A 19,982-nucleotide genomic window follows, 5' to 3' on the forward strand; every position below is an offset into this window, starting at 1 on the left:
GTCTGCTACAAGGTGAATGAAATAAACCACTACAAAATTTGTTAAAACTGTATGTTGTTCTGTTTATTAGCTCCTTAATTTGGTTTTGTATTGGGATTTTGATTGGAAATTTTGTTTTGTTCGATTGATTTAGAGGTGATTTAACAAACGCTGAAATTTTGTCCTCTAGGGACTCCGAAAGTAAAAAAACTGAGTAATTTTTTGAGGTTCTTGTCTCATGCATAAGAATGGGGATTCTCAGGGTCTCAGTGGATGATAGTAATAAAGTTGTGAGGTAAAAGGCTTCTGATGGTAATGCTCTTTGTGAAGGCTAGCTGAAGGTCAGCCCCAGACATGCAGAGACTTGCTTCACTGTTCAGATCCACTGTGGAGCAGTTATTTCTAAATTAGTCATTGAGAGAGATTTGACCTTTATGTAAAATTGTCAAGGGACTGAGAAACCTAAACTGATAATCATCCTTTTTTGCAGCATCTCCTTTAGGTTTATATCTGCATGTAAAACATCATTAAAATTGGAAGAGGTTTCTGTTTTGATTATTGTTGAATAATGAATTGATGGCTTATGGTATTTTTAAATGTCTTACTGTTTCATTTACAGCTTTCTAAGACTCCTGTTGTAAGCAAGGTGTCATATGTGAACAGCTTAGATCATCTCTTGAAGGAGAAAGAAGAATCTAGAAGGTTTGTTTCTAAAAGCTGGTTTGAAAAATGTTGGGATGGTGTTGTAGAAGCGTGGGTTTGCCTTGTCTCCCCAGAACTGATGGGGTTTGAGTAGCAGGAAGCTAAGCTTTGCCTGCTGATGCCACCAACATACAACTGAACTGACAGGACCTACAAGTGTTGCTTAAATGGTAAAAGATGAATGACAGGCTCCTTCCAAGCAACAAGGAATGATTTGTGATACATCTGTTTACCCTTGAAGAGCCAGGCTAAATTTACTGATACCTTTGTTTTAGGTCACTGAGCCAGCTAGCAGCTGGTGGTCAGGCATGAAACAGAAATATTTATATAGACTACCTGTACTAGTATTTTCAAAGGCATTTGTAGCTCAGTTTTGGTTGGCAAATTTTGCAGGCTATTGGTATCTGAGTAGTTACACAGGTCATTGAACAGAACTAATGAGGATTCTTAGAAGAGATCTTTTGGGTAGGAAGTGAAATGTGGTTTATGTGTTAATGACAAATGGTGGTGATGGGTATAGTGTTTAACTGATGTGATTAACTCTTTTGATTAAAGAATTTGACCCTGGTAATTATGGGCTGACTGCCCATAGAGTAGCAGATACTCTTATAACTAATTTAACAAATAAAATACTTGTTTGGTGCTTAGAAAAAAAGTAAACATTTAGCCACAAGACTGAACGTTTTGTGCAATTGCAAGAACTTTATCAGAAGTTGGTTGAGTATTTGTGTCTGACAAACCAGTGATTGACTGTGCTGTTGGAAGTCCATCAGGTTATGGGAAACATTCACTTTGTGTCTTGAAATAGCAAGATGCTTGGGTTTTACACAGATGCAATGTCTCACGTGGTTTTGCCGTGTGTAACTGGCTCCTGACTCCAGAGCTTGGATTTTGTTGTAAATATTAAATGGTGATGATATGCTCTGCTGCTGCTGTTATTTCAGGTTAGAGGAAATAGAGAAACTGCTACAGGAAGACATAGAAAGAGGGGACGATGCTTCAGATGGAGAAAATGAGGACAATGCCAATGGAGATGGTCTCTTGGAAGAACACAGGTCTTTGCAACTCCAAAACCAATTAAATTTTGATCTCTGCTTTTCTAGCCTTTTTCACCCCAACCTCTCCATATTTAAAACAGTTGTTAATATGTTTAATGAGAAGCATTTTAAAATTTTTGGGGGTTGAGTGGATTTCCTTGGGTGCAACCATATTCTAACAATTCGGTTTTCACATAAGACCATTGTGTTCATCACCTGCAAATAACTTTCTCAAGCAGCAAATAACTTCTCAGTGTTTGAATTAATAAAAACTGTTTTGAATTTTACAGGGCATTTATGAAGAGATTTTCAGTAGTAACTTATGTCATACCTGACAAACACCCTGGAGAAGATTTATTTGATTTATCAGCTGCTGGGAGAATCTTCAGTCAACATAACCTTGACTTGAGGAATTTTCACTTCATCCCTCAAAATCGTGTAGAATATCTACTTCTTAAGTAAGAATGTGTTCTTCACTTTGCTGTGTTTACTTGTACAATTTTCTTTTTAATTTTAGCAGTTTTAAGGTACTGTTTAATCTTTGCATGCAAATTAGCTTTGTCTTAGTATACAGGCAAAACTGACTTACTTTCCCTGGAATTCTCGTTTCTGGGTTAGCTTTACAGAACAGTAAATTGTAATTTGAAGCTTCCTGGTTTCCTCCTCTGGAATTCTTGAAAAACCTCTTAAGTGAGACATGAGGAAGAACAGCTGTTCTGGTCTCTTCTGTTGTTGTCTACCACATTGGGCTGTTGTTGATAACTTTACCAGTTTGTGGGAGACAAATGCAGAAGTGAAATGTTATAATGAACACAACTGTCTGCAGACTGAAAGACCTTTGTGGTTACCTATTTGTGACTTTCTAGTGTTACATTGTCTGCTGAAAGACTTTTGGTGCTCCCATCCTGAATGGGCCTGGCGCTTGAGGCTCCATCTAATGAGGATTGCAGAGGGTCAGGATTTCTGACATCTGTTGGATTCAGTCACTGAGCCACCAGCCTGTTGGTGTGTACATCAACAACTGCTCTGTGACCCACAGGCATTTCTGCTCTATATTTATGAGGCTGTTGTACTGCAAATAGCTGGAAAAATACTTGTCTAATGCCACTAGTGTAAATGCTGAAAAATTTCTGGTTATTTCAATTGGTATTGTATTCTGAACATGCATCAGAGGAACTGAGATTTCAGTTACTCTTAAAGGATTTTATGTGCTGTGTATGTGCAGTTGTAGGTGTGAAGAGGAGGAAGAGTGACTTCATCTCTTGAGGAAGTGGTGTTTGTGATACGCTCCTCTGGCTTCAGGCCTTTCTGTTAATAGGTTTTGGAAATCACAAGAGTATGAGCTTCAAAAGCATCTTGTAAATCAGTGACTGGAGGAATGAGAATTAAACTGATCATCCCTTGCAGAAGGCAATTATGATTTAATTGCTTTTATGCATTCAGCCCAGTTGGTACAGCTGGCACGTACTGGCTGCCCAGTTGCCGCATGGAGGTCATACCAGTCAGGCAGGTAGAGGGTATGTGCAGGAGTTAGGACACACATCTCTTCACAGTTACCTGATTTAGTGGGATAGAATAGATAAGACTAAAGAAGGATGTGTGGGAAACTGGATATCTTTAATTCAGCTGCTTATGACATCTCTTTCTAAAGAAGAATCATGGAATATCCTGAGTTGGAAGGGACCCACAAGGTCAAGTCCAACTCTTAAGTTAGTGGTCCATATGGGATTGGAGCCCACAAAGTTGGTGTTACCAGCACCCTGCTCTGACCACCTGAACTCATCCCAGTGACCAAAGCTACAATAATTCAGCAGTAGCAATGGCACACTTTCTGTTCTTCCAACAGCTACTGTTTGCACCCCAGAAATTCGCACAATGAGGTTAGGCTGTGGCATTTGAATCACATTAGTTTGCCTCCAGACCCTTTATTTACAAGGGAGTTTAAAAAATTTTGAATACTATTTTTTTCACTCTTATTCTGTAAGTGTTGATAAAAGTCATTGGACAGTTAAAAATCTTATTTAATAGTCTGATTGAGCATAGCAGGCTGTCTGTATAGTCAGGCATAGTGGTTCATGGTACAATAGTGTAAATCAATGCTTCTTTGAAACTATAATTCCCTAATAATACAAATGTTTCCAGACTCTATAGTATGGCTTTATAGAGAGAAAGATAGTTGTTGTAAATTACATTTGTAAATTTGATTGCTATTAAAAACCAAGGTTTGATTACATAAGTAATAGCATGAGAATAACATCTTTGTGCACGTTCAGATCTTTCTTTGCTGTTGATGGTGATCTGAGGGGTGAGGAAGCTTTTGTGAATGTTCTTGTGAAAGTGATGATGCAACCACTAATTGATTTTTATCCTCTTTCTTTGCCCCCATTTTCTTCTTACAGTTCTGGTCTAACACAGCAGCTTTTTTTAGTTGTTAATGGTGTTCTAAGTTCTGCTTACCCTACTACATTGTGTCCCACACCAATTCTGAAGTGGCTTTTCCAGGTAAGTCTCTGCTATTCGTGCAGTTGTAATAACTCTGTGCATGTATAGTATTTTTCCTGGAAGCCAGTTAAAGAAGTTTGGGAATCTGTTTCATTAACAACTTTTAAATCAGATATTTTTCCCCCTGATTTGTTCTCCAGTCTGAAATACTTCGATTGTCACTAGGGGTAGAACAATGAAGAACCTTTTCTCCACTCTGAGTGAATGCAAAGCTGCATGGCCTTTTCCATGTTCATATATGCTATTGCATTAAAAAGACACAGTAGGTGAGGAGAGGTGCTGTGGGCCAAATCATGAGCAAATGCTCTTACTTCCTTTCACCCTTAGGAAAACAATGCATGCTGCAGTATGCAAAATGTAGAAAATGCCATTTTCGGCATATATAATCTTCTAAGTCATCAGTGATACCAGCATCATCAGATAATTTTCATTTGGAAAAGGTACCTTATGGCTCAGGAAGAAGCCTGGAGTCATTTTCAAAGGAAGTGTGGTGACTTTCAAGATACGTGTCAGTGTCTGAATCACCAGGAATTTATACAGTGCTGTTACTCACAAAAATGCCCCCCTTCAGTCTCCTTTGTTATTAATTGCCACGTTCTAACTGCACCTTAAACAAAAAAGAAATCTGGACCACCTGGGAAATTGCAACTTCTGTCTGTTGACTGGCTTTGTATATTTGCCAAAGGCAAAACATTTTCTCTTCCGTGTCTTTCCCTCCAGCCAGTTAGATTACCTTCCCCCTTTCTGTGAGTTCTGGTTTTCCTCTAATAAGGAAGAAGTGTGAGCCAATTGAGATCACTTACAGAGCAGGAAACTGTCCAGCACTTGGGGGAGAAAAAGAAGTTTTTGTTGGGCCAGTGAAGTGCTCCAAGAAACCTGAACTGCACTTTGTAGTTACGTTTTTATAGTTAAGAGTTATGTGAAAAACTAAAAATTCATTGTTTGGGTTTAGTATTGCATATGTCCAACTTGTCTGTGACTGGAAAAGGGTGTAGTTAACTCTGTTGCCTCCACTTCTGCTCAGGGAGCTCAATTTGATAACAGATACAAACGGGTTCCAAAGGGGTATGTGGTGCTTTCTAGTCTCTTAAACCTCAGAACCTGTTTATAAACCAACAAGGGGTTACAGCATTCTGATACTGTAAATAATTAATTTTAAAGTATTCATATAATCTTTGCACTGCTTGAAATAATCAATATTCACAGTGTTCTGTGTTCATTGTGTTTTGCTTTAGAGGCTTTGGGGTTAGGTGTTTTGTTTGTTTTTTAATCTGTTACTCATTTTACTCTGCTGGGAAGTTTGGTATTGTTTTTGTTCTGGTTTGATCTGCGGGTTGTCTTCTGATTAAAAGAAAACTCATGTTGTCATGAAGCTCAGTTTTTGATGCATAGCTTCTTCTCTCTTCACAGATGATGTCTATTCATCCTGACCACTGTGTTTCCACCCAGATCTTAAGCAGATTGATGGAGTTGACACTAAAAAATTGTAAGTATTTGAGGGATGGAAAAGTGACCACCTGAATGAAAGCACTTCTCTCTTCAGTTTTAGAAAAGTGAAGCAGTAAAAGGCAGTAGTTCTGTTGGGTGGTTTTGGCTTGAGTTTAGGCTCTGTTTTTACTGATGTAATGCAGAAATGCTGGGGGCTTGACCTTCTCTGAGCGTGTGCAACCTGTGTCACAGTATATTGTCCTGCTGCATACCTCCAAAGTATCCAGTACAGAGCCTTTTAAACTCACTCCTGGTATTTCACAAATAGAATTGACCTGAAGAGAAGCTCAGTGTACTCAAAAGTTTGCCCTCCTTTCCATCTCTTACTTTGGATGATGTGGACATTAGTAGCTTAAGAGCTACAAGATGTTTTTTTCATTGTCATACCCAGTGTGTAGCACTTGATGATTTACTTTCCAGATAAATGACAGAAATGAAATGAATCATACACCTGCACAGAAACGCTCTGAAGGATCTGCTTCAGCCCACAGTGCTACTAATGTCTTCTGTGTTTTGTCTTCTTCCTTTGTCTGTACTCAAATATTTCTCCTTTACAAGTTCCTTTGCATGCTCCCCATGTCTTCATTCAGATCCATCAAAAGAGACATTCATTTAAGAGTACCAGTTAACATTGTTAAAGTAACGTGGTTCTCTTGAAGTATTGGCTCAGCTTGTCCGAATTGTACCCTGGATTTTATTTCTTGTTTGAAATCTGAACTGGTATCAGAGGGAATGCAACCTCCTTTATTTTGTGCCTTGCTGGCATTAGGCTTCATTCTGAATGAATAGTTCAAGATAATGAGCATTCAAACAATTAAGGCTGGGAGTTCCTTGTTTGCCACTTCTGTTCCAGAAACCTTGTGTGTTTTCAAATCTAACTTAGTTTCTCTTCCAGTCCCACTGTGATAACACCCTCTTACCTTTACCTACACAGGCAGTAATTTGTGTGTTCTCTTAGACAAAAACATTACCTTGTTGCTTGTTCTGCTGCTTATGATGAAAGAGAACTATGAAGAAAATGGGTGGAACTTGAATTTAATCGACCTGTTATGTAGGCAAGATGTTTCCCTAGTGTAAAATACTGTATTAGACTTTTTTCCTCCCTCCTTGTTCCAAAAATAAGCTTACTGTTTAACGTACTGACTCCTCTGAGATGAGCTGTTAGAATTGATGCAAACTGCTAAGCTTATTTGTTTCCCTTAAAAGGAACTAACGCTAAGAACTAAATTTAAACTAATCCATTCCACATCTTTTATTTTAGCTTCCATCAATGATCAACAGTATAAACCATGGATTCCTTCAATAGCTGATATATCAGTTGTTTTTGTCAATATGGGTGTTGAGTTCAGATCTCTCTTTCCATTGCAACGTCTTCAACCCCCCTTCAACGAACATGATATTTTGTAAGTGTTTTCCTTTTGATATTTTTTGCCTAGATCCTGTGAAAGCAAGTATTGTGATTAGAATGTAGATTCAGAAGGTTCTTTATTTCCTTTCCATACCCCAGAAGTTCTTAGCTCAGGTCTTAGAATAAATAACCCTGGAGTTCAAACAATGCCTTCTCAATAAGGATCCAGCAAACCAGAACATTGTCCTTTGTCCTGCATCTTCCTAATGGAGGTTTGCAGGAATATTGGCTAAATAGCCGGGCAAAATAATTGGCTGCAAGTTGAGTTAGATGTGTGTTAGATGCTCTGTAACTGAAGATTATTTTGATTTGAAGGCATTTTGATGCCTTGATGATTTTTTTTTCTTCAGTTTGATATCAATAAGCCTTTGTGGGCTTTTGAATTCTTCACTTTTTACTCAGACTGTGTTTCTTCTAATAGAAGTCAGGCGCAAGAAACAGTCAGTCAACAATGGCCAAGAGGGGATGTAGCCAGACCAGCGTTCCCCAGTCTACTTGAAAACAATTTAATTAATGTGATTAAGGTGAGAAGACTCCTAGGCTTTTGTGGATTTGGTTTCTTTTTTTGCGTGTTTGTGTTTTCTTTTGGGAGGGAGGAAAGGGTTTGCAATCTAGTTCTGAGCATGTGTTTGAATAAGGGGTTATCCTGAGACTTCAGCTTCACATTCAGCAGAGTTTGTTGCAGGCATTTTGCAGACTTGAGTTTCTTGACTTCTATTGACTTCACTCACAGTTGGAGAGTTTTGCTGCCTCTTTTACTTCTGTGGCACTTTATAGAATATCTTGTTCCCTCACATAGAAGAAACTATCTACTGATTTTAGTTTTCAGTATTACCTGGAGTATTTAGAAAATCTTTTGGCCTTTCCTTCAATTAAAGGAGGATTGTCTATGTAGTAAAGAAAGATTTTTCCTGCTCTGGTGGTGACTAGGGAATACTGCCATTGCTCAAAAAAAAGTCTCCAGCAGGTATTTAATAAAAAGTGTGCTGTTACTGGGGGATGGGGACATGTTAGTACACAAGTGTTGCCAAAGCAGTACATCGCTTGAAGAACTTTTTAATGTGAGTGTGGAAAACTTCAGTTCTCATCATGCTTGAAAATGAGCTAAAACAATTCCATATTTTAATGCTCTATATTTCTTTTAAAGTTTCTAGTTTTCTGTACGTCAATAATTCATGATGGATATACCGACCACGAATTATGGCTGCTGCTTGTGTTGCTATTTAAAATAAGCTTGGAGAAACAGTTAAAACAACATTTTGTGGTAGACTTTCAGTGCCTTCTTGTAAAGCTTCTGATGAGTATAAAAGACTGGGATACAAAGGTAACTTCATAAATTTATTGTACTAGATTTGTGGATTTGTGAAAACTGCAACTTCTGTTTTGAAGTTTTTTTTTTTTCCTTTTTCACATATCAGAAAAGTACTGGCTGAAAATGCAATATAGAATTTTCAGTAATAGTACATATAATATGAAAAATTCAAAGCTTTGCGTGAGATTTAGGAAATGGGTGGGTACACTGACTGTTTTTATTGCATGACGTTGAGTTGCCTGTCCTCTTTTATAAGAGTTTATCTTAAAATTGTGTATTAAAATACCTGTATGCTTAAAATGGCAGTCTGAAAGAATGAAGAAATTATTGCACTATGCTGGTAAGATGTCATTTAAAACATTCTGATCTCAACTACCCTACTTTAAATTGTATTTAGCAGACTCACCTCCTGGTGCAGCACAGAAATTTTATCTAAGTCATCTCTTGTTAGATCAGTTCCTTTATCACTTATGCTGCCTGTGTTTCTAGGGAGTAGATGTGTGCTTCTTTTCAAATAAAGCAAATAGCAGTTCTTCAGTCTCAGGATGCTTTATTGTTCTTTTAAAGATGCCTGAGCTGTGCCTGGCAGTGAGTGAACTCTCCAGTAATCACCATAACCTCCTGTGGCTTGTTCAGCTCGTGCCCAGCTCGACTGCACGTGGACGGTAATGACACTAATGTCAGAAATACATAGGATCACTAACAGCTGGTTTATTTGTGTAAGCTCACAGTCAGAAAAATGCAATATTTATTACATGACAGAAAGCAAAAAATGATTTGTTTTCTCATATTACAGATGTATGTGCAATTCTCAGTGTGCATGAATAGCTTCCTGATCACTTTGCTGTGAAAAAGGGTTGTTAAATCTTCTATGTAGTTACTGGGATGTGGATTCTTGGTACCCTGTAGCAAAGAAAGGCTTAGCTTCAGGTTCTGACATCCATCACCCTAGTTCTTGTCTGAGGGACCAAAATTTAAATTTTCTTAGGGTAATTCATGTCTGCTTCTAAGCATCATTCTGAGTTCTGTATCTTTGTAATTAGTAGACTATAACATAACTGAGCAAGCAGAATTAGTTGGATCATTAACTTCAGGCTTGGAGACAAGTATCTAGCATTGTTTACTTGTGCAGAAGCTGAGCTGCAATGAGATTAAGGGTACTTCTGTTTTGCTAGCCTATTTATTGGTTTATATAGCACCTGTGTTCAGAAAATCCAGTTTAATACTTGCAAGCAAGTTTATGTCTAGGGAAAACATTCATAGCCTCACATACTTTGTAGAAACTGTGGGTTTGAGAAATTCTATGGGAAGTAATTTTTAATTTGTTTTTCAGGGAAGTAAAAAGACGGCTTAGCCTAGTGATAATTGCAAAATTTCTTCATAAAAGGCATGTAGAAATACCTGATGACAGTGACGGGCAGGTACTGCTTACATGTGTTGTCTTTGTAGAATTTGGAAGTTTAGAAAACATATATATTGCATGCTTGTGTTTTATGTTTTAATATTGTAAGCCTGTTTTCAAGAACCTTACCAAATGATCAATTAATAATTTTCTGCTTAGATGAGTATTAAAAGTGTATTTGCACATGTGTAATCTGCATGCTCTGCAACTTGTGCTTCTTTATATGCCTAAACATTAATTTTAGACATAGGAAAGAGGTCTACACTTCTTTGTGTCTTCCTTTTGTAATCATGTGGAGAGACACTGCTTTCATAGGTTTGGTCTTTTATTGAGGAAGTGTACAAACACTAAGGTCTGTGAATAGTCAAAAAACACTCAAAGCATGAAATCTTAGTTTTTAATTAAAAAACCCTTTTCTGTTCTTGTTTCAATGGCACTCAGTTTCCAATTTTCTGTTGTTAGTAAATCAGTCCAATTAATGCTTGTATCTGTAGATGTTTCTTCTGCGTCACTTTCTGGTGTGTATGAAACCTTCTTATCTACTGAAGAAGATGAGAGAAATGAGAAAAAGACAGGAGGAGCATAAGGATGATGAAGTTCATGCAGAACTAGAACATGAGGTATATAGCCAACAGTGCTTTTTTGCCTTTGTAAAAAAATTTATATATAATATATTTTATACTACTTTGGGGAATGTTTATTTTACTTTTTAAGAGGTCTGTATGTGGAACTGTAAATAAACTGTTTTGTTACTGTTTATCTTTTAAAATGTTATTAGTTTTGGTTATAGTAATAGAGGAAGAAAAAGAGCATATGGTGGAGGAACCTATATTGGGTTGTTTTCCAGACAGGAAAATGGTCAGATTTTCTGAGTCATAGGGAAGTCTTGAGTCTCTGCCTCTGTAATCAGAGGACAATCTTCCCTCCCTTCTGATGTAATCAGTGAAAACTGTTTGTTGCTGAGCCAAACCTTCACCTGCGGGGTTCAGGAAAAGATTTATTAATCTTTTATTAATCTCTTCTCTCAAATGAGTGTTAGAAAGATTTAGTATTTCCATCCATCCAAAAACTGAATATTGGTTTGGTTATTTGAGTGGTTATCATGGAATCTCAGCAAGTTTTTTGATCTGGGAGTAGATGATGGGAAAGCAAAACCAGCTGCTGAATTTAATTTTCAGCTATTAAAACCACATTTTTATGGGTTACTTAAGTTATTCAAAACAGTATAATACTGGTTTAAAATGTTTCTAATATGTGCCTATACTGTTTCAAATTAGTTATTTAGGCAGATATGTTGATACACTTGTCCATTGGCCTGGCTGTTGGAGGATTCATTCCAGAAAGCAGAGATGGTTCTGTTTCCAGATGTGAAGAGTTATAATGGTGCTTTGACTGCTAAAGCTCTTTTGATTTCTCTCCAGGTGTACTACCTAGTCTATGTCCTACTTCATCTAGTTAGTGAAGCCAGTTGCCTTGATGTTGTAAATTCTAGTCAAAGGGTAAGTAACTTTAGTGGTTAGACCTTTAGATTTTAAGATATTGTTTATCATGTATGTTAGTCTGTTTTGGTAAGAGCTATCACGTGATGGAAGATCACCAGTGCATAACAGTACTGAGGGAATCTTTTGTTCTGGGCAAGGTAAATGCAGAAGAACTTCCATGTGTTTACCGCAGAGAAAACTCTATTTTGTGTTTCTGTGAATGGAGCTACCTCCAAACATACGTGTGAAAGAGCAGGTATTTGTTGTGTTAATCTTTCTCAGAAAGTATCTGGAGATAAACTTAACACAGATTCTAAGTCAAATTATTCTGTCAACTTTGGAAGTAGGATTGAAATTTTTCAGTCTAGGAGAAAGCCACTTAAAAAATATCCACTGAAATATTTTCAAGCATGCTTCAGTTTTCCTAGAGTGCAGCAAATGAAAACAAGGACTGTAGCTCTTCTCTGTAGTGATAGTTCCTTTGTGTCATGTGATGTCAACACCTGCTAAGTAATACTTTCTGCTTAGCCTTTGAGTATTTCTGTTCAGGTTTCTCTGATCATTTGCTTGGAGTTGTTTGCTGCAAGGTGTTTCTGTAAACCTGCCCTGTGGAGTAGCTCTTGGCTTTGAAGAAATCTGTCATAGGAACTTTGTTTATGCTTCAGAGACATAAACCAGTAATGTTTGGATGTTTAAGTGTCTCAGTATATTACTTAGATTTATGGAGAGCGTGGTATTTTCAATTGTTTCTTTAATTTCTTAATGAAGAAAGATTTTATTATTCACTGACCTGTTAGCCATCAAGTGGCAAGAGGTGTGTGGCTGAATATTGTGCAGGCTAGACTTGTGTAAAATCAATATTGACTATATCATTTCTGTCCCTCTTCCAATTAGAGGGGATAGATTGTGGTGGCATTGAGACACTAGCAAATGTTTGTGAATAGAATTTCAGCATGTCTCACCTGTTCTACAGAGCGGAGCCTCTTGGCAGCTGTTCAGTGAGAGATTGAAAACAGGAATTTCATGAAGAAATTAACAGAATGTGAAATACCTTGGGAATCATTATCAGGAGATCATGAAGTGCAAAACTGCCTTATTAAAGTAATCAGAAATTTAGAGAAAATAAAAGATCAGCGCATAAAACCTTGGATATCTTTTACCTGCTCAGCCAATTCCTACAAAAGAAATTACCTGAGTCATCATTACTGAAAAGGTTATTTTCAGCTATTGTTAACTTCAGAATTTTTTTTGCTGATGAAAGATGTGAATGGCACTGCACTGTGCTATTTTGGGGGCAGAAAGGATTTTCAAATTAGTTAGTAGGAACTTTAGAATTTGTGTTGTATAGCTCTGCTATACTTTGAAGCTGCTTTTAAAAACACTTAGACCTGGTTTAGCAGTAACATGCCAGCAACAGATAGAGGATCTTGAGATGTCATCTGGTTTTCTTTCTTTTCCCTTTCTTAACTGTGTATTTCTGAGAAAAATTTCAACTGAAGCATGTAATTTTTAAATTGGTATAATATGTGAATAAAGCCTGTAGTTTTGACATGGCAGATTTAATAGCTGTACACTTTTGTCTTTATGTAGCAACACTTACTGAAGCTTTGTCGTGCCTTAGATAAGCACGTAAAAGGTGATATAAGGGAAGATGCAAGAATGTTTTATCGGTCTAAGGTAAGGTGCAAAACTTGATTTTTCTGTTTTGTTTTGGTTTTGGGGTGGTTTTTAGTGTTTGTGGGATGCATGTTGTTCCCTCATCTCAGCCCTGGAAATTCTAGGAGTTCCTCATGGGCTTGGGGGCTTTTTCCTGTTTTTTTGTGTCTGCATCATGTCTTTCCATGGGATAAATTCATGCCCATTTAAATTCACTGAAGATACTCCTTATGCTAACAGTGGGACTCCTAACAGCTCTAAAATATGACTGATCTTCCCTTTAGCCAGGCATCATGTTTAGGCCCACAGAGTTGCTCTGTTTCTCTTTGTGGCAGTCACTGGTAGCTCTCTCCAATTGTAAGAGCAGGACCTACCTGCAGGCCAGGATACAAATACTGAAAAATTGCCTGTCTTGCATGAGTCTCCATTTTATTTTTCAAATGAATGAATTGATTAAAAATGCTTTGGATTTACGCCAGCTGTGTATGTGATGCAGCATCAAGCTTGGACAGCTGCCCTTTTGTTTGCTGTGTCGTGTGAGTCTTGCTGCTGGTAGTCCTAATTTTGTGACCTTCATGCTTTGCATGCTGTTGTAGCAAACCAGGTCAGCTCAGTGATAAAGTGACCCGTCCCAGCTTTGAAAAGCCTTGGCTTCCTCAGCTTTTAAATCAGGCATTTGCAGTTGTGTGCTTCCTTACCTCTCCAAAACATTCTTCTTTTCTTACTCAGACAGATTAGTGGAGCATGGATCCTTTTGACAAGTTAATTATTCTTGCCTTGGAGTGTAGGTTGCTTTCACTTCTGTTTCTATTTGCCTTTGCACTGAGAGAGGAAAATCCTACTCTGGTTTTCTCCATTGCTTCATTTGTGAAATACTGCAGTAAATTGTAGAGGATGCCACTGTGCTGGGTCTTAATACAGCATATGAAGCAAATCTCGGTGTCAATGACTTGGATTAAACACCTGCTTGTGATTGGTTATGAAAAAGCAGAGTTTCATGTACAAGGAATTTGTTTCAGAAGCAGCCAGTGCTGCATTTTTGACTTTTGTGGCTGCAGTTGCCCCTGTTCTAGGTACAGACTTGTGTGGCAAACCTCATTTCCCAGGGATGAGTGGTGTTTGGAGGTTTGCATGGTGATTCCAAACATTTAACCTGAGGAGTCATGTGCCTCTAATGTGTTTGTGGAGTGCATGACTTTACATTCAGAGTCACGAGTTACAGGGATCTGAAGTTGAGGTGATGACACTTTGTGACAATAAAATTGTTCCTTTCCAGTAACCCTTGTATGTTGGGCTAACAGGATTTTTTAAAGTTTGAAGCTGAGGGGGAACACAGGGGGTATGATTTTGTCTTTTTTAACATAAATGGCTAAATTAATCAGCGTGAATTTGCAGGTAAAAGGCTTGGCTGCTAGGATATATGGGAAATGGCAGGATGTGATACAAACCACTCGGCTTACTCAGGTACTGTAATGAAACCATTTTCTCTCTTCCCTCGTTGCACAGTGCATTAACTCATCTTTTAGCACTTGAAAATGGCATATTATTTTTGAGAGATTTTCTACATAAATGGCATGGCTGTGGAATACACTTAGATGTGTTAGAAGGGATTTTAATTAAAATTCTTACTTTACTGGCTTCAATAAAAGCAGGATCTCCTCTCTATTGTTAAAAGTGCTGTTTTTGTAAAGGTGTGTGTAATACACTAAAACCTCAGTCCTGAGTCGAGTCACAGGGCCTGTCTCTGATCACAGCTATTAGCAGATGCTTCCAGAAGGACATCAGAGCAGGAATGCAGTGAGGCACATCCTGCTGTGGTCTGGCACCTGTGGCTTTGAGACTTGAATCTGGGGCTTTATTCGTATATGTTTAAGGACTCTCAACAGCTCCTCCCCTTTTGAATGTATCGAATTTCATTAGGCAAAGCCTCTCATGGTTGTAAAAGTACACAGTTGTAAATAATGCCATGATAAGTCTCAGAAATGTTTGCCCTTCTGACACCTATCTGGCCTTGGTAGAATAAGTGGATAATTTCTAATGGTACTCAAAGTTCAGAGCTCTTTCTTCCAGCCTTGGCTTGTAAGACTTCTTCCTTACATAAAATTTAAGTTATGCATGTATGCCTAGTATTGATTGCAGTTAAAAACTGTGTAATTAATCATTTGTGAAGACTATTAACTGCTCCCAATAATGTGGGAAAAAAGCTGTGTGCAGTATGTGTAATATTTCATGTTCCTAGAGCAAGGAGTGACACATGTTACACATGGCTGCAGAATTTACTTAGCAATTAATGAAAGCTGATAACGAGGTGGCTCTTTGAGTGTTGTTTTTTTGGAGATGTTTGGGGTTGATTCACATATGGGAAACAGGCAAGTGTTTAGAATAAAATTCCAGGGAGTTTTTCCAGCACATTGTGGTGCTCCCAATCTAAGCACTTGCCTACCCAAATAATTTCTTCTGGCACTGGATTTGACTTATACACTAAATTGTTTTTATTCTTTAGGGAAAACTGCATGACTTCTGGGAGCCAGATTCATGACATCTTGCCTAGTTATGGGAAAATAACAGAAACTGAAATCAAGGAGGATGTAGAATGAATGGAGCTTCACCTTGTTTGGAATAGAAGAAATCAGTCATCTAAATTAGAACTTCAACTTGATTCAGACAAGCACTAGACACATGAGAATCTGATTTGACTAACACTGTTTTTTACTACAAGTGCTCTACTTCTGAAAAATTGAAATGGATAAACTGACAAAAAGCCCAGCTGTTCCTATAGCCCTGTCAGAACTGGCTAGAAATAATTTACTGTGTTGGAAACTGAGGGAAGTTTTCTTGTTTCCGTTGTTAATCACAAGACATATTTGAGAACAGTGCGTATTTATTTTCTTGCCAGTGCATACCTGTGAGCATTGTTTTAGGTTGGCTGGGAAGGAACTGCCCTGTGACATGAAATGTGAGTTCAGAAGGAGTGTTAGACCTCCCCTGTTGTGAGCAGGTGAGGAAGTGGTTCAGGTGTGGGCTGAATCATGGTAATCTGCAAAGCAGAATTGGTATGAACATCCAGTGTCTCTTAAAAACACAAAATACAGAAGTTGCAACTTCTTTAAATGGAGAATAAAATATCATCTCAGTGGAGATTAGAGAACAGCATTTGGCTCACCTTTGCAAGGACTGTGAAAGCCATATGATGACTGAATTCCTTGGTGTGAAGTCCTGCTGCACACCCAATATGTTCTCAAAGCTCCAGGAGCTGTTTATGGAATAATCAGAGGAAGGTGTGATCTCCTTTTGTGCTCTCTGTACAAATGCTACTTAAATATTACACTGTGGTTTGTCTGTGGGATGGATGTATATAGGAAGAAAAAGTTAAGGTATTGGGTAGAAGCACCAATGGGGATTCCCATAATAAGTGAGATTTTTTTAATAACATCAACATGTGTGTTTTTATAATACTGTTTTAATTCTTGTAGATTACTCTGTCTTGTATTAAATTGTCTATGATAAGAATGTAAAATAAGGCTTAAAAAACCTGCCAACAACAAAACCTTCAAATTTAATTATGTGTACTACATATAAGGGAACTGTCATAGAATGGACACATTTTAGAGGAAGTCTATTGGATTACAAATTGATACTAAATATTTTTCTTTCTTTTCAAGTGTTACATTGTTACATCAATGTCATCTTTTGCTCTTTGATAGCTTATCTGCCTTCCCTCTTATAACACTTGTTTACTCTGTTGAATATATTGTATGTAATTTTATTAATGTTTTTATTTTTTTCACTAATATTGTATAAAGGTAAAAAATGCTGAATGTTTACTGTATTTAATGTGTATATATTTTCTTACAGTGTAAAGGTGACATTGCTGGCCTGTATATTTTGAACAAGAAAAGGGGAGGGGTTTAGAGGAATTTGTACTGCAGTTTAAAGCATGTTGAAACTGCTGAGGGTTTTTCCATACAAAACAGCCACTTTGATATTTACTTTCATTGAACAGAACAATGGAACAATTAAACCAGACACTCATTTTTAGTTAAATGTCCCTGGACAAAATGGACTGTGTTTTACAAAAAAAAAAAAAAAGGCTGCAGGTCCTATTTTATTCTTATGGCACATGTTGCAATTCTTGGGTTCACAGCTGACCAGCTCATTATAGAATGATACAGTCTTGAAATCATTCTCAACTCAGCCAGTCCTGTGTTTTCATGCTTAATGCCTGTTCTAGCACCTTCCCTCTTTCCCCCGTTCCTGCTTGCTCTGGACTTCTTTTCCATCTGTTTTGTAGCTGAGGAGTAATTCCTCAAGTGCTGAAGTCTAGATGTGAGTTAAATTGGTGCTCATCAGAATCCTTACAGAAATTATTCCCAAGCATTGCCACAGGGTTTTTATAAGGGGGTCCTGGCAGTGAAATAGCAAAGCTGCTGCCCTTGTGTTTTGCCAACTCATTTGCTGTCCCTCAACCAGGGCATACATGCATTGGAAGAGGCTGTTTGCACACTAACTGTTTTGGCTGTCTTCAGAGAAGCATTTTGCACTGAGGTCTATCTTTTCATACTCTGTTGGCTATATTAAGAGCCCGATTATTGCATTTCATGTGGAAGTAGGTGCACTTTATTGCAGTAATAACAGAAAAAATTAAAGTCTGGATATAAAATATATATTTGTAGCTCCTTGCCTTTTTTTTTCTTCTCCCCACCCCCCCCCCCCCCCCTGCCGACAGGCTTCTATGGCTTAAAATAACCCAAACGCTTCTGGTTTTTAAAGTTGAAGAAACCAGGCAGGGAAACTATTTGTGGATCTCATATTCTCACTGTTCCTGTGTGGGACTTGGTAATGGATGGGGATTTCAGAAGTGATTAATGACTTGCAGGTAGGTCTGGCTGAAGGTCAGTAGGACACTTAATTGATGCAGCAGCTTCAGGAACTCTCTGAAGTCCCCAAAGCTGATGATTTAGTTGAGGATGTCTTCAGGAAAAGCAGGTGACTGGAACACCTGAAGTGTGTTATTGGTGGAGTATCTGGTTAGATAGCTGCAAAGGCATTCTAGAGGTAGGATTTCAGTGTGGAAAACGACTTTTAATACTGTGAGGGATGGATGCTGCAGTGCTGATTTTCTGGGCACAGAAAACCAGGTTTGTCTCCATTAGAGGTGTCTGTGCTCAGCACCAGTCCTGGGTGCCTGGGGGCCAACATTTGGGCAGGGGGACTGCAACAGAGACTATGCTGCTGTGGAGATTCAAGCAAGTACTTCCAGGTAGTTGGATTCCTCTGCTCTCCCTGTTATTAGCAGGAATACTGGATCTCCAGTGCTAATGCTGGTCTTCTGTTTGTTTTCTTTCCCAGGAGAACTGTATGTATATCACAGTATCCCTGGCTTGGGGTTTGTGTTTTGGTTTTTTGTTGGTTTGTCTTCCATTGGTTTGTGGTGATTGTGTGACTTTTTTACTGAAAAGGGGCAAATCAGAAAGGTTTCTCCTGGAGCTGACCCTCCTAATTTTTCTGCAGTCTCGTTCCTTGGGTTTGTGAGCTTTTTGAAAATTACTACTTGCCCGAAATTCCCTGGTGGGAAGCACCACCCTCTGCCAGAGGGGCAGCTGTTTCTACGGGCATATTAGTGTTTCTGCATCCAGAAAGAGAGAAAAGGCTCCTGGGACTAGCAGACTTTGAGCGGGGAAGAGGTTTGATGAGCTTCTAGGAGCCTAAGCAGCTGCTGAGGAGCTCCAAAGGAGCTGGCCAGAGAGGTCAGACAAGTCGTTAGTGGATTTAGCTTATTCCTTGTAGTTTAACTTATCAGAATTCCTTTAATTGCTGTTTTCCCCCATATTCCCCCCAGGCTGTGAAATAGCTTCATATTTTGCCTTGTGGATATTTTACCAGCTTTACTGGCAGGGCCCCTTCTTATCACGTGTTGAAAAGGGCTTTCAGTGCTGGGGAATGGCGTGGGCTGCTGGTGGGAAGGATCCTAGGAAAAGTAAATTCCTTGAAGGGCTTCTCTTTGTGGAGAGGCTTTTAGTTCTGCCTGATGATGCTTTTTCAGCCAGCACTTCCCTGCCTTTGCGGTCAGGAATTCGAAAGGGAGTATTTTATCTGGTATCAAAAGCAAGGCTGGATGGCGAGAGAACAACATTCCCATCTTCACATCTTGATATTTTGATCTCTTTGGAGAAAGCCAGTCCTATACTTTCAGGCTGCTTTTAAGTGGTATTCGGCTATATTGTACTTTTTTCTTCATGCCTCCCTTGTCTTTCCGTGGTGAGCTGCTGCTAATGTTTCACTTCCTTCAGCTTTCCTGCCACCTCCCAGTTCCCTGCAGGGAGGTCACAGGGGAGGGAATGGAAACTCCACTGGACTTGTTCCCTTCGTTGTCATCAAAGCGCCTTTGCCATCAGCCTGGGGGGAAACCCAAAGCTTTTCAAGTCAGGTTTGGCCCGTATGGTGTGTAGGGGCGGATAAAGGGGCCATTTTCACACACTCTTGTCCCAGTGCTTCCCTTTGGGTTTGCACTTGCAGGCTGAAGCTGCCTGAAGCCGGGAGAGCGATGCTCCTTCCCTCTCAGAGAGAGAAGCAGAAAGGGTAGACGGATTTGTGCTGGTTTTGTGTAATTTGTGTTTTTGTGCTATGGGGCGAGTCCTTCACCCGGCAGTGAGCGCTGTGAGCTGGGGCTTGGCTCCGGGGCTTTGGCTCTGGGTTTCAGGCTCTCTTCTCCCGAGGACTGATGAAAGTCCTGGCTCTCGGAGCAGATGCAGGAGCAGAGCATCCCTTTCCTCCCCGGACAGAGTGCCAGGCCCCAGCTGAAACAGAAACAATAGCTTCAAGCTGCCAGGGGCAGTGGTGGGGGAGAGGGGGGCAAGGCATTCTGTTTCATGCTTTATTCACACTGCGGGCTTTTATAAAGGCAGCATAAATCATGCAGAGCAGCCATGGGCTCCACAGACAGCATCGTTCAGGCTCTCAGACACATTGATCTGCATGTTGGAAACTGAGCATGTCCCCTTTGCCCTAACCAGGC

At 39.0% G+C, this 19,982-nt stretch overlaps 1 protein-coding gene across 1 annotated transcript in view; it reads left to right on the forward strand.

Moving 5' to 3' along the window:
* SLF2 (SMC5-SMC6 complex localization factor 2) overlaps positions 1 to 17,631 on the forward strand; it is a 29,593-nt gene extending 11,962 nt beyond the window's left edge. The window contains exons 6-20 of the mRNA XM_033066351.2: positions 599 to 681; positions 1,626 to 1,736; positions 2,009 to 2,176; positions 4,118 to 4,220; positions 5,631 to 5,706; positions 6,970 to 7,111; positions 7,538 to 7,640; positions 8,264 to 8,440; positions 8,996 to 9,093; positions 9,762 to 9,849; positions 10,325 to 10,450; positions 11,252 to 11,329; positions 12,902 to 12,988; positions 14,363 to 14,431; positions 15,471 to 17,631. Of these exons, the coding sequence (XP_032922242.1) occupies positions 599 to 681; positions 1,626 to 1,736; positions 2,009 to 2,176; positions 4,118 to 4,220; positions 5,631 to 5,706; positions 6,970 to 7,111; positions 7,538 to 7,640; positions 8,264 to 8,440; positions 8,996 to 9,093; positions 9,762 to 9,849; positions 10,325 to 10,450; positions 11,252 to 11,329; positions 12,902 to 12,988; positions 14,363 to 14,431; positions 15,471 to 15,506 (1,545 nt within the window). The 3' untranslated portion in view covers positions 15,507 to 17,631. The remainder of the gene's footprint in view (positions 1 to 598; positions 682 to 1,625; positions 1,737 to 2,008; positions 2,177 to 4,117; positions 4,221 to 5,630; positions 5,707 to 6,969; positions 7,112 to 7,537; positions 7,641 to 8,263; positions 8,441 to 8,995; positions 9,094 to 9,761; positions 9,850 to 10,324; positions 10,451 to 11,251; positions 11,330 to 12,901; positions 12,989 to 14,362; positions 14,432 to 15,470) is intronic.
* Positions 17,632 to 19,982: the final 2,351 nt, after the last annotated feature.

This window comes from Catharus ustulatus, chromosome 8 (assembly GCF_009819885.2).
Source record: "Catharus ustulatus isolate bCatUst1 chromosome 8, bCatUst1.pri.v2, whole genome shotgun sequence".
NCBI classification, from domain to species: Eukaryota; Metazoa; Chordata; class Aves; order Passeriformes; family Turdidae; genus Catharus; species Catharus ustulatus.